Below are 10,784 nucleotides of genomic sequence, written 5' to 3'. Positions count from 1 at the left end.
CCGTCCTGCACGACACGCTTGTATACACCATTGATGTCGTCGCGAGTGAGTTTCGTGGGCGGCAGGATATCTGAGAGCCAGTGTGCTTGAGTTTTCTCAGGCAACGTCTTGCCCAGCTTGGCGCCCAAGAGCTCCTTCCGGTGTTCGAGTTTACCGGACTCGAAGAGTGGCGTAGACGTTGGCCATTGACCAGACGGGGTATCCTGAACAGATGATTGCAGATGTTCAGTTCTTGATGGGGTAGAAGTTAGTTCCATAGTCAGATATTATGACATAGAGGTATAAGCAGTTGATCGTGCGGATGAGAAAGGTCACGGTGAGATGCGCCAATCTCGCGGGTTGCAGGTTAGTGGCGAAGGAGTCACGTGAATTCCCGCGACGGATCCGGGATCATGGTTTTTGTGCAGGACCACACTGAGGCAGGGATCCTTGCTCACTGGTTCACAAGCATGGTTTCCTGGACATGTGCTTGATACATACGTGATCTTATTTGCAAAATCTGAGCAGATTGATGTGGGAAGAGCATATATGGACATGACCTGGTGAATCTGCCCAATGCGTCATGTGACCGCACGCCAGGAGCTGGGAAGCTCATCAGCGAGGATGAATAGGAGGAAGAAATGCAAGCGTGTAGTTTGTCCTGGCTCAAACTCGACCGACAACCTAATATGGATGTTCATCTATAAGGTGAAGTACTTTTTATCTGCTGCTCTTTGCAATGCTAACCATAGAACAGCGTATCATCGATTCCGTGCGGCAAGCGATTGACTTCGTCTTCGTTTGCAATTCCGTTCCCGCAACATGCACGAACTCTGCCGTGCCTACCTAGCCGAAAATCCAGCTAAAGTAACTCACTCTTTGTGAATCAGGATAGTGGAACGGGTACGATTTCTCATGGATTTCGCAGATGTTGCGGACACAATTATATTCTCGTTCACTTGACGGTCTAAGAGCTTTTATATCGAGACATGACACAGTTTTCATATGGGATAGCAAACAGAAAATCATGGGGGTTTTGGCGCTGCTCCCTCGTCAGCGCCAAAGCAGCTCACTCCCTCGTCTACAAGCCTTCAGCCGCTCAGCGACTGCATCTCCAGGTCCGCGGGGTCAGTCGGCACCTTGAGGATACGGAGGGTATTGGTGTGGCCCAGACCGCCCTTCCAGCCCTGGACGGCGATGACAGGCGTACCAACCTTGATGACGTTGAGGGCGAGGGCGTTCTTGAGACCGTACCGAATGCGGTTGTCGACGTCTGTCTGCCACTGGGAAGCCTCGATCCCGCGTGGCTCCGGGTACCAGAACGGATAGCACCCACGGTGCAAGTGGATCTGCCTCGCTGTCTGCTCGTTGCGCGTAACGGTGATGATGGGTACGTGCGGGCGGTACTTGGCGATCAGGCGAGCGGTGTTCCCACTGGTGGAGAGGACGAGGATGGCGCTCGCGTCCTGCTCGAGCGCGGCGGACACAGCAGCAATAGCAACCGTCTCAACGGTGTCAGTGGGGCGGGCGGTGATGGCGCGGAGTTCATCAAACAGGGGAGGATAGCAAATCGCGCTCTCCGCAAGATAGCAGATGTCGGCCATCATCGTCACGGCGTCAATTGGGTAGTTACCCTTAGCAGTCTCACCAGAGAGCATGACGCAGTCGGCGCCATCCAGAACGGCGTTGGCAACGTCACTAACCTCAGCACGGGTCGGGCGAGGGTTATATGTCATGGACTATAATCCGTTAGTATTGCCAAATGAGACCATGTATGCGCTCATACCTCAAGCATCTGCGTAGCCACAATCACAGGCTTGCCAGCGCGGTTGCATTTCGCGATCATCATCTTCTGGGCGAGGAATACCTGTGCCGCCGGGATCTCGATACCAAGATCGCCACGAGCGACCATGACACCGTCTGTCGCCTCCAAGATCTCGTCGAAGTTCTCCACACCCTGCTCGTTCTCAATCTTCACAACGATCTTGATGTTTGCGCCGTCTGGCCCGAGCGTCTCCCGGATGTCGATCACATCCTGTGCGCGGCGGATGAAGGAAGCGAAGATCATGTCAACACCGTTCTTGACACCGAACTGCAGATCCTTCTTGTCCTTGGCAGAAAGGGCAGGGAGGTCGACGGGCGTCTTCGGGAGGTTAACGCCTTTGCGGGAGGACAGGGTACCATTATTCACAGACTTGACGAAGACGGAGGTGCCCTGGATCTTCTGGACTTGGAGGGTAAGGATACCTATGGAGAATATAAGGGAGCGCTACAATCAAATATGGATGACACGCACCATCGTCGACATAGATGAGCTTGCCAGGTTCGGTGACTTTCGACAGGTTGGTCTACGCCATAGTCAGCACCTCCGCCTCCACCCAGCCACTCCACACTCACGTAGTCCACATACATGAACTTATCATCGCATGCCTCGGCATACTTCGGGTCAACCGTGACAACGAACTCGTGTCCGGCCTGGATCTTAATCTACAGACCGATATCAGTGCCATATTCCCGAGTTGCTGATCGGGGACGCACATCCTGGTCGCCCTTCATCAGACCAGTGCGGATTTCAGGACCTTTCTATTGACATGCTTCCATTAGTCGCCTCCGACCGAAGGAAGAGGGGAGACACGTACGGTATCGAGCGCGATAGCAAGGGGACGACCGCCAACATCTATGGGAAGACATCAGTGACGCTAAATGCGCATATATTTGGGGCTCACTCTTGTACACCTGGCGGGTGTTGTCGATGACGCTCTGGTGATACTCGTAGGAACCATGCGAAAAGTTCATGCGGACTGTATGAAAGGTTAGCTGCGAGGTTGATGTCACTCTGTGGACTGGTGCGCACCGATGTTCATGCCCGCCTTCTTGAGCGCTGTCAGCTTCTCGACCGAGTTGGTCTTGGGGCCTACGACGACAGTCATCACGCTGTCCCTTTGCAGAAGGATAGAAACACACCAATAGTAGCAATAATTGCGGTCTAAACAAGATGTCATTGGAACGAGACGTCTCAACCAGGTACTTGTTTCTCACCTTCCTCCTGTACTTGGTCTCCTCCGTGATCTCAGGGATGTTGGAGGTGCTCAGGCCCGAGAGCCATGCCAGCCGAGAGGTGACGAGACCGTCCGACAACATTTTTGTTGCAGCAGGTAGAGTGAGGATGGAGGGGGAGGATGTGATGGTGGTGGTTGGGTGAAGAGAAGAGGGATCAGTGTCAGGCTAGCTGTATGCTCTAGAGGTTGAACGCGCTAGGAACGGCGGAAGTGCGCGTTACTCGGAGCATGGGCTGATTACCTTCTTTACACTTTTATTTAGATGCCGTTGCCACGGTTCGTCTCTCTCTTTCTCTCCTCAAGGTTCTCTCGCCCGCTGTACACTTCTGGCGTGTGAGAACGACGGGCACCGCTCTCCAGGTGCCGCATATACCTCACTGGGCGACCAACGTGCCACTCGCGTCACTCCCCGAACGCGTGCCTCCACCGTTCTCTCTCGACCGACCATCTGATAAACGCCTTTCTTACAGCAACGCGGCCCTGTTCCTGTCTGGCTCAATATTTATTAACCTTGCTTAATATTCATCTACCAACGCTCGTCTTAGCCTTTACAGTCATGCCTGAATAACACTTGCGATGAAACGCAGTTTTCCTGCCCTTGTAGAAGCACGGGTGCGGATTTCGGCTTATCTTCGGCTGGATTCCAACGGCACCCCGTTCTCGGGACCGCCAAGCTGCGATAATCCGGCTTTGCACACACACCGGTTCCTCTATCACGCCTACCTAAGGAAATAATGAAAATTTGCACAGCAGCTGGCATCCTTGGACGCCTCGCGGATGGATAACCAATATGTCCTTGGCGATGCCGTTATATTCAGGCTGCTGTACAGGAGACACAATACCGTAATGCACAATACCGGAATGCACAATCCCGCGGCCGGTTACTTCTTGTCACTACTCTACAATAGCAATTTCTAGCAGCAACAGTTCTGGCTTTCTTCGAACAGTTTTTTCTGGAGAAACGTTGTTCCGTCCCTCGTTTCTCTTAGTCGGCCTATAGCATGCTGCAATGGTCTCGGTTTGATCACGAACCATTCTATGTGAGCACCTCCGTTCCGTGAGTTTATACTTCTAATTATCCTTCTCAGTCAGGTCGCTTGCGAGGTACGCTTCGATACATGCCATCATAGGTGAAGGCTGCGTTCAAACAGCGTATTATCGACAGCGTACAGCACGTGATTGATATCACAATGTCATATTCGTTTCATCTATGCTGCACGGTTGTCAGCACTCAAGAAGTAAATAGCAGAAAACCCTCACGAAAACCCTCAGTAAGTTCTACGTATCGTGCAGGAAGGAGAAGGGCTCCAGTCTACAAAGAAACCTCTGAATCACGGGAAGAGTCTCCTCGCTCGGAAATGTTATCATCATTAATCCCAGTCTTGATTGGACATCCTCAACACATTTCCCACCAAATGCGATCAGTATTTTCTGCAGCGTAGTAGATAAGTTGCTATTGATGCTCGCGCACCATTCCAATATTTGCGGGTTAGGTGCAGATTTTCACGTGCGTGAATTGAAAGGGTCCAGCACGGAGTCCCGCTTCCGATCACAAAAGTTTATGATCGTTTCCTCTTGTCAATCTTCGCACCTTCTGCATGATTCAATAGCAACCATACTTGTCACAAAATGAAGTTAGACGCCACAGATCTTCGATATATAACCAGTGATGAGTTCCGGGTCCTCACAGCGGTACTACGCTATTTCTTCAGAGGGCTTGATTCCTGCTGACAGGTTCGGCTAGACAGAGATGGGCTCAAAGAACCATGAAGTCGTCCCCACACCATTAATTGCTCAAATATCTGGGTTGAGGTCAGGAGGGGTAAACAAGTGTATCGGAAACTTGGCAAAGAGAGGGCTAGTGGCAAAAGTGCAGAACGCCAAGTGTGCGTCCCTTTTTTCCCCACCTATGGGAGAACCTGGAGCTGAGGTACGACAGACGATGGCTATCGGTTGACGTATGGAGGCTACGATTACTTGGCTATGCGCGCCATGAACAAGCGAGGAACACTTGGGAGTGTTGGGAATCAAATTGGTGTGGGGAAGGAAGCTGGTTCGCTGTGGTTCACCTGCTACTCGGCGCGTATGGCTAACCAGACCAACCAGATGTTTACGTGGTGGCTAACGACGAGGGTGAGAGCATGGTCCTAAAGTTGCATAGGTGCGCATAATGTCCTTTTAATCTGTGATCGACGAGCTCAAGTCGTTATTCAGATTAGGGCGGATATCCTTTCGCACAATCAAGACCAAACGCGATTACCTTGGCAAGAGAAAGTCAGCTTCGTGGATGTACATGTCTCGGCTAGCCGCTCAAAAGGAATATGCATTTATGAAGGTATGAGTAACTTGAAGGAGGCTATAGATCATTGTTGAGTGCTCACTATCGCAGGTGCTGCACGAACACGGTTTCCCTGTTCCTCGTCCAATCGACCAAGCGCGCCACACTCTACTTATGGAGTTGATCGACGCCTACCCCCTTCGTCAGATTGCGGAACACCCAAACCCGGGCCAGCTTTATAGCACCCTCATGACCCTGATCGTCCGCCTTGCACGGGCAGGGCTAATACACGGCGACTTCAACGAGTTCAATATCCTTATTCGAGAAGAGGACGGGAAGCCGGTGTTGATCGACTTCCCTCAGATGGTCAGCGTGGGACATGAGAATGCTGAATGGTACGCCTCTGTCGGTCTCCTACCCACACCCATGCTCATCTCGAACGCACACATAGGTACTTCAACCGAGACGTCGACTGTATACGCACATTCTTCCGCCGACGGTTTGGGTATGAATCGAAGCTCTATCCCAGGTTTAGGGCCGCGCTGAATGATGAGGGCGAACCTGCGTTCGAACTTGATGTGGAGGTAGCTGCGAGCGGGTTCGGGAGAAAGGAGATGGGACTGCTGCAAGAGTATATGGATAGTGTGAGGGAGGAAGAGGAGGCAGAAGAAGAGGAGGGGGAAGAAGAGAAGGGGGAAGAGGATGAAGAGGAGGGGGAAGGGGAAGAAGAAGAGGAACAAGGCGACAAGGCGGCCGAGGAAGGGGTCGAGGAAGGGGTCGGAGATGTCAATGAAGACGAGGCAAAGGAAGACGACGGAGAACTTCCCGGCGACGATCTTGAAACACCGCACCACGATCCCCGTCAAGCGCGCTTCGCCGTCCGTCCAGACGTTGATCAGCCAGGTGATGCACCCGCTTCCCCCGCTTCCTCCCATCTATCAGACTTAGCCCCCCACGACCTCCCGGTTAAGCATATTGTGTCCACAGAGCTCAACAAGCGTGCCCAACGCCAACGATCGAAGTATCATTCCGGCTCGGGCAGTGGGGCGCGCAAGGTGGGAAGGGCAAAGGGGAGCAAGAAGAAGCAGGACGTGAGGAGCAGTATCAATTCGGGAGATTTTTGGTGATGCTTGGGCTCATTACACTTCATTGACGGATCGATTGTACGTTATTGATGCTGTATAGTTGTATTGAATTCTTTCCGGTGCGCCTGATAGTCACACCTTGTCGGTTCCTGGAGGCAATCCAACGCTGCCCCAGATGATCTTCTCCATGTTCATGTCTCTCCTATGTGCACATGTTATTGATGAAACGCATGCGCATCCTTTTCCCCAGGTCGACAAAACCTGTACAGCCAGGATGATGGAAGATGTGAGAGTGCGAGAGTAGCACAACGAGCATATCGGCTTCCGAAGCTAAGCAGCGAGCGATGCAGTGATGTTAGTTTTGTTGTTGCTGTGTACATTTTGGACAATAGCATTGTTGTATCACTATGTGTCAGACTTCCTGGGATGCAAAACAGTCTTCCCTTCTCTATCCGTCATCTCCGGATGCCCGTACATCTGGAATATATTGCTCTAAACCATCCAGTCACATTAGACGTTTCAGGAAGCTTCTTCTGATTAACTCATGAGGAGCTTGCCAAGATTCGGCGACCGAGTTTCCACTGAGCTGTAACGTGAAGGAAGAACTGCAAAGGCTTGGTTCCACTTATTCCACAGAAGAATATTAATGCCCACGTTCCTCCAGTGAGCCGATTTCTGTGGTGCCGATAGACCGCTGTATTTGAATAATTGCATGAAGACGTTCCTGAGTGGGGTGATCAATGTAATGAGGTGATCATCTCCGTACGTCGGCGCGGGAAGCGGTGCTCGGCAACATCCATTTTGTACTGGGCGTATACAACAACATGAAACGTCTAGATGGATGTACTACTTGGACTGATCAATGTATACATGTATACATAGCATTATCGGGGTTGTCAAGGAAGAATGACAACGCCGTCTGCCCAGTCTACATTCTAATGACTGTGGCTATACTCGGGGTAGAGGGCGGTGTCGGGGCACGTCGCAGGCTCTGCTCTTCCCACCTCACGTCCTTGATCTTGGCAGTCAAGTCTATCACTCCTTGTTACACCATCTAGGCGACATGCAAAACGCCCAGAGGGATATATACCGCAGGATAATGGTGCTTGAAAATACCCAAGGGCTCATTACCCACCCACTTGTCATCCCCCCTGTCTAACGACCCACTGCTTGTCCCCTGCACACCCTTAACGACAGTTCAACGCTTAGAATGTCAAAGCCCAACTCCCCGATACTCCCTGTTCATGCACAGGATGTCATCGTACCGCCACGTGAAGAGGGCGTAGTCAGCCCGCCAAGGACAGCACGGACAGAGCGGACCAATAATAATGTGCACTGGAGCGTCCCCAACACCCCATACTCCCCAAGGACGATCCACACGACCTACACAGCTCGCACGAGTGGTACAGGTCGTTCAACAGTCGTGGAGACACTAGCAGACGTTGTCGACCAGCTCGAACAGCAGAACGCTGCGAACGTCTGGGACGCAGAGGAACCTGAACCTGAGGCGAAGTACCAAGCGAGTCTACATTCCGGCAAGAGTGGTCACACAACTCGCACGGGCAAATCCGGTCATTCCAAGGCATCCCACGCACCTTCCACATTCATGGGCAAAGTACAGCACTTCCGTCACCACATGCGGCACTGGCTGCATAACGACAAGTTCCACTACACAATCATCGGCTTGGTTATCCTCGATCTTATCGCCGTCTTCCTCGATCTCACTCTCTCCCTGCTCACCCTGTCTTGCTACACCGACGACCAGCTCGATTTCTTCGCCAGTCACGGTATCCTGAACCCGCCAGAGTCGCTGAGCTGTGTTCTGCACGAGTCTACCGCACTCACCGGTGCCGATTGGTTCCTTTGGGCCTTGTCCGTATTCCTGCTCTGCATCTTCACCCTCGAAATCTTCGCCTCGTTCTTCGCCTTTGGTCTATCGCACTTCTACAAGCCGCTCTACGCGATCGATGCCTTGGTCGTCTTCGCATCGCTGATCATGGAAGTCTTCTTCAAGTTCGCAGACAACGGCAAGTCTGGGTCGAGTCCTGCCGCGCTCATCGTTCTCCGACTATGGAAGATCATCCGTGCGATCCACGCTATCGCGCACTCGATCGAGCTCAAGAACCAGTCAATTATCAACAGTGTGAAGCAGGCGATGGCCGAGTCGCAGGCAGAGACCGCACAACTCTATGGGAAACTGGAACGTACCGAACTCAGGGTTGATTACCTGAAACCGCTCTGCCCCAACCTGAACAATGATGAGATGGAGAGCTTCGTCGACCAAGAGCTCGAGAAACGGCGGGCGATCGAGGAGGCTGAGGAAGCCGCTGAGGAAGAAGAGAGCTCAACTGCAAGCGAAAAGGGCGGCGAGAAGCCGAAGGAGATGGTGTAACTTGCTCTCTGGCTAGACCTACACACCTGACCCAACATTGATATTCCTATATTGTGCTTAGATTACGATTGTTTCCTTACGCCACACTTGTAACGATATTCTAATGTTCATTCACCTACCTCAGATCTGGACCGTTCCGCAACACAGGTGTGCAACGATCTCAGGGAAAAGAGAAAATATCCAAAGTAGCGACAGCTTTGGCCTGATTAGACGGTGAAGGCACGGACCAACGCCGGGGACACCGTCCTCCGCGGATTAGAAGTGTGTTCAGCGTTCAACACATCATTACGTTTTACCATGGCGTTGGTAACAATGAACCTTTGTCCGATCCAAGCGGATGGCGCCCTCCCCCGTGCTAGTCCTGGGTTACCACGTATCAGATATCCAAGAGAGACGCCACAGAACCCGTTTAGAGGGGATGATGTCCGAATTTGTTGATTTGCCGTCACTCGATCGGAGGATATGTTCGATCTCCCCAACGCCGCTGTCTCCCTCCTTGATCACACGACCATTCTTACCAATCCCGTAAATAGCTCTCAAATCTGTATTTCTAAGTCCCCTTGCTTCGTCTACCGCATCTGTTCAATTTCTCCCCGCCATAGCAGACGTCCAAACGGTCGAAGAAGCGCCCAATAAGTATCACCAGGCCCAGACCTCCATTCCTCCTCCTACCATCCTACTGGTGCACAAGAACACACCAGATGGTCTTTCCCTGTTGCAAGGCTCATGTGACCTATATTTACTTTGACTATGACACTGGACCATAGATAGATGGTAAATTCTCAGCAGTTCAACTCACATTTCCTATTGGTTTTTACTAAGGACCGATAGAAAATGCGAGGGCAATATAATACAAGCACTTGACAGAGGTGCAATGTTCTTGCACACTAACTGACTGGGACCAGCCCGCATTACCCGGGTCATCAGGACATACAACAAAGTCGTCCCCCCGAGGTTGGTCGACAGAAGGAAGGCTGTCCTGGCAACGATAGATGGTAATATGACTACAGTAGCCTAGCAGTATTCATTGTATATATCACACACTTCAATTACATAATGCATGTGACTTGTGAGTACTGATGATCTGGGTCATGAGCCCAACCACACTTGGGAATGGTTGATATCATCACTCGATCACTCGATGTCCCAGTGGATTTCCATTCGATCACACAATCACCCAGGGCACGATCGAGCGCGGCTTGCTGGCCGGTGCAGGATTCTGAGGATTCTGAAGACGGTAGACTGAGACAGAATTTTGGCAACGCACGGCCCGGACGGCTTACGGCACTACTTGCTGCTAGCGGGCGGCGGACATGACCTCTTATCATCCAAGATCTCAAACAAGAGCCCGAGCAACAAGCATGTCCACAGCGTGCCAGTGACGACCAGGAGTAGAGATCGGTGGGACCTGAACTTAGACCCTGACCCTCAGATTCCTGATATTAGCGTCCGTTGGAATGGTTCGCGGCTTCTTCAGGGCTGGGAATGCCTCAGAATGCGTGGATGACGGAAGGGTCTAGACTCACCTCTTCGATCGGAGGGTGCGGTGTGTCCGTGTTACGCTCGTGAACGACTGAACATCACACCACGAGTTTACGACTCTTTATATTCCAGAATACCCCATCATAGCTGATCCTCATCACCTCGTCCCTCACCGCAAGTCCAAGGCATTTCATCACACCCAGTCACCCGACCGGACGGACACCGCCCTACCGCCGGCAGGCGCGATCCCCAGTCAGGTCCGATAGACTTGGGAAACCGAGGGACGGGAGAACGGGAAGAAGTGGGAAATTGGTACACGGGGCATGTGGGGCTGAGATCTTGCGGGTTGACGGGCCGGACTGGCTAATCCGGTAAGTACCGGTAGACGCGGTTGAAGGAACTGTTTTTCTGCCGGTGATACCGCTACACCTGGCTAGGGCTTGGGGACTGGGCCGGCTCTTTGGGAGAGCTTGTACCCGTTGCAGCGACTCCTCAGCTACGGCTGTAAT

General features: G+C 52.2%; 3 protein-coding genes across 3 annotated transcripts; 2 read left to right on the top strand and 1 right to left on the bottom strand.

Annotated features, from left to right (window-relative positions):
• Positions 1–846: 846 nt before the first annotated feature.
• Positions 847–3,209, bottom strand: DACRYDRAFT_24851 (pyruvate kinase). The gene is made up of 10 exons (XM_040773882.1): positions 3,019–3,209; positions 2,944–2,965; positions 2,834–2,893; positions 2,706–2,780; positions 2,619–2,656; positions 2,518–2,562; positions 2,377–2,466; positions 2,276–2,327; positions 1,766–2,226; positions 847–1,718 (listed from the first exon to the last, which is right to left on the bottom strand). The coding sequence occupies exons 1-10, from the start codon at positions 3,118–3,120 to the stop codon at positions 1,071–1,073; spliced, it is 1,593 nt and encodes a 530-aa protein (XP_040624827.1). The 5' UTR covers positions 3,121–3,209; the 3' UTR covers positions 847–1,070.
• Positions 3,210–4,667: 1,458 nt separating this feature from the next.
• Positions 4,668–6,032, top strand: DACRYDRAFT_26495 (RIO1-domain-containing protein; the record flags this gene model as incomplete). Its single annotated transcript, XM_040774285.1, has 7 exons — positions 4,668–4,730; positions 4,783–4,924; positions 4,978–5,091; positions 5,145–5,199; positions 5,253–5,373; positions 5,428–5,711; positions 5,768–6,032. Coding segments are annotated over 7 exons (1,044 nt in total), but the record flags the coding sequence as incomplete, so codon positions are not given.
• A 1,529-nt stretch (positions 6,033–7,561) lies between these two features.
• DACRYDRAFT_24849 (uncharacterized protein) lies at positions 7,562–8,878 on the top strand. The gene has a single exon (XM_040773881.1). The coding sequence runs from the start codon at positions 7,612–7,614 to the stop codon at positions 8,791–8,793; it is 1,182 nt and encodes a 393-aa protein (XP_040624825.1). The 5' UTR covers positions 7,562–7,611; the 3' UTR covers positions 8,794–8,878.
• Positions 8,879–10,784: the final 1,906 nt, after the last annotated feature.

This window comes from Dacryopinax primogenitus (genome assembly GCF_000292625.1).
Source record: "Dacryopinax primogenitus strain DJM-731 SS1 chromosome Unknown DACRYscaffold_21, whole genome shotgun sequence".
Taxonomy (NCBI): Eukaryota; Fungi; Basidiomycota; class Dacrymycetes; order Dacrymycetales; family Dacrymycetaceae; genus Dacryopinax; species Dacryopinax primogenitus.
The sequence above is the reverse complement of the archived record's forward strand: the minus strand, read 5'-3'. Positions and strand labels throughout refer to the sequence as shown.

Bases quoted from the DNA above. Each gene is read 5' to 3' on its own strand.
- DACRYDRAFT_24851 (XM_040773882.1), bottom strand. From the start codon at position 3,120: ATGTTGTCGGACGGTCTCGTCACCTCTCGGCTGGCATGGCTCTCGGGC. The intron at 2,894-2,943 runs GTGTGTTTCTAT...CTGTCGTCGTAG, and splicing joins CGCAATTATTGCTACTATTG to GCCCCAAGACCAACTCGGTC. The intron at 2,657-2,705 runs GTGAGCCCCAAA...GTCTTCCCATAG, and splicing joins CACCCGCCAGGTGTACAAGA to ATGTTGGCGGTCGTCCCCTT.
- DACRYDRAFT_24849 (XM_040773881.1), top strand. From the start codon at position 7,612: ATGTCAAAGCCCAACTCCCCGATACTCCCTGTTCATGCACAGGATGTC.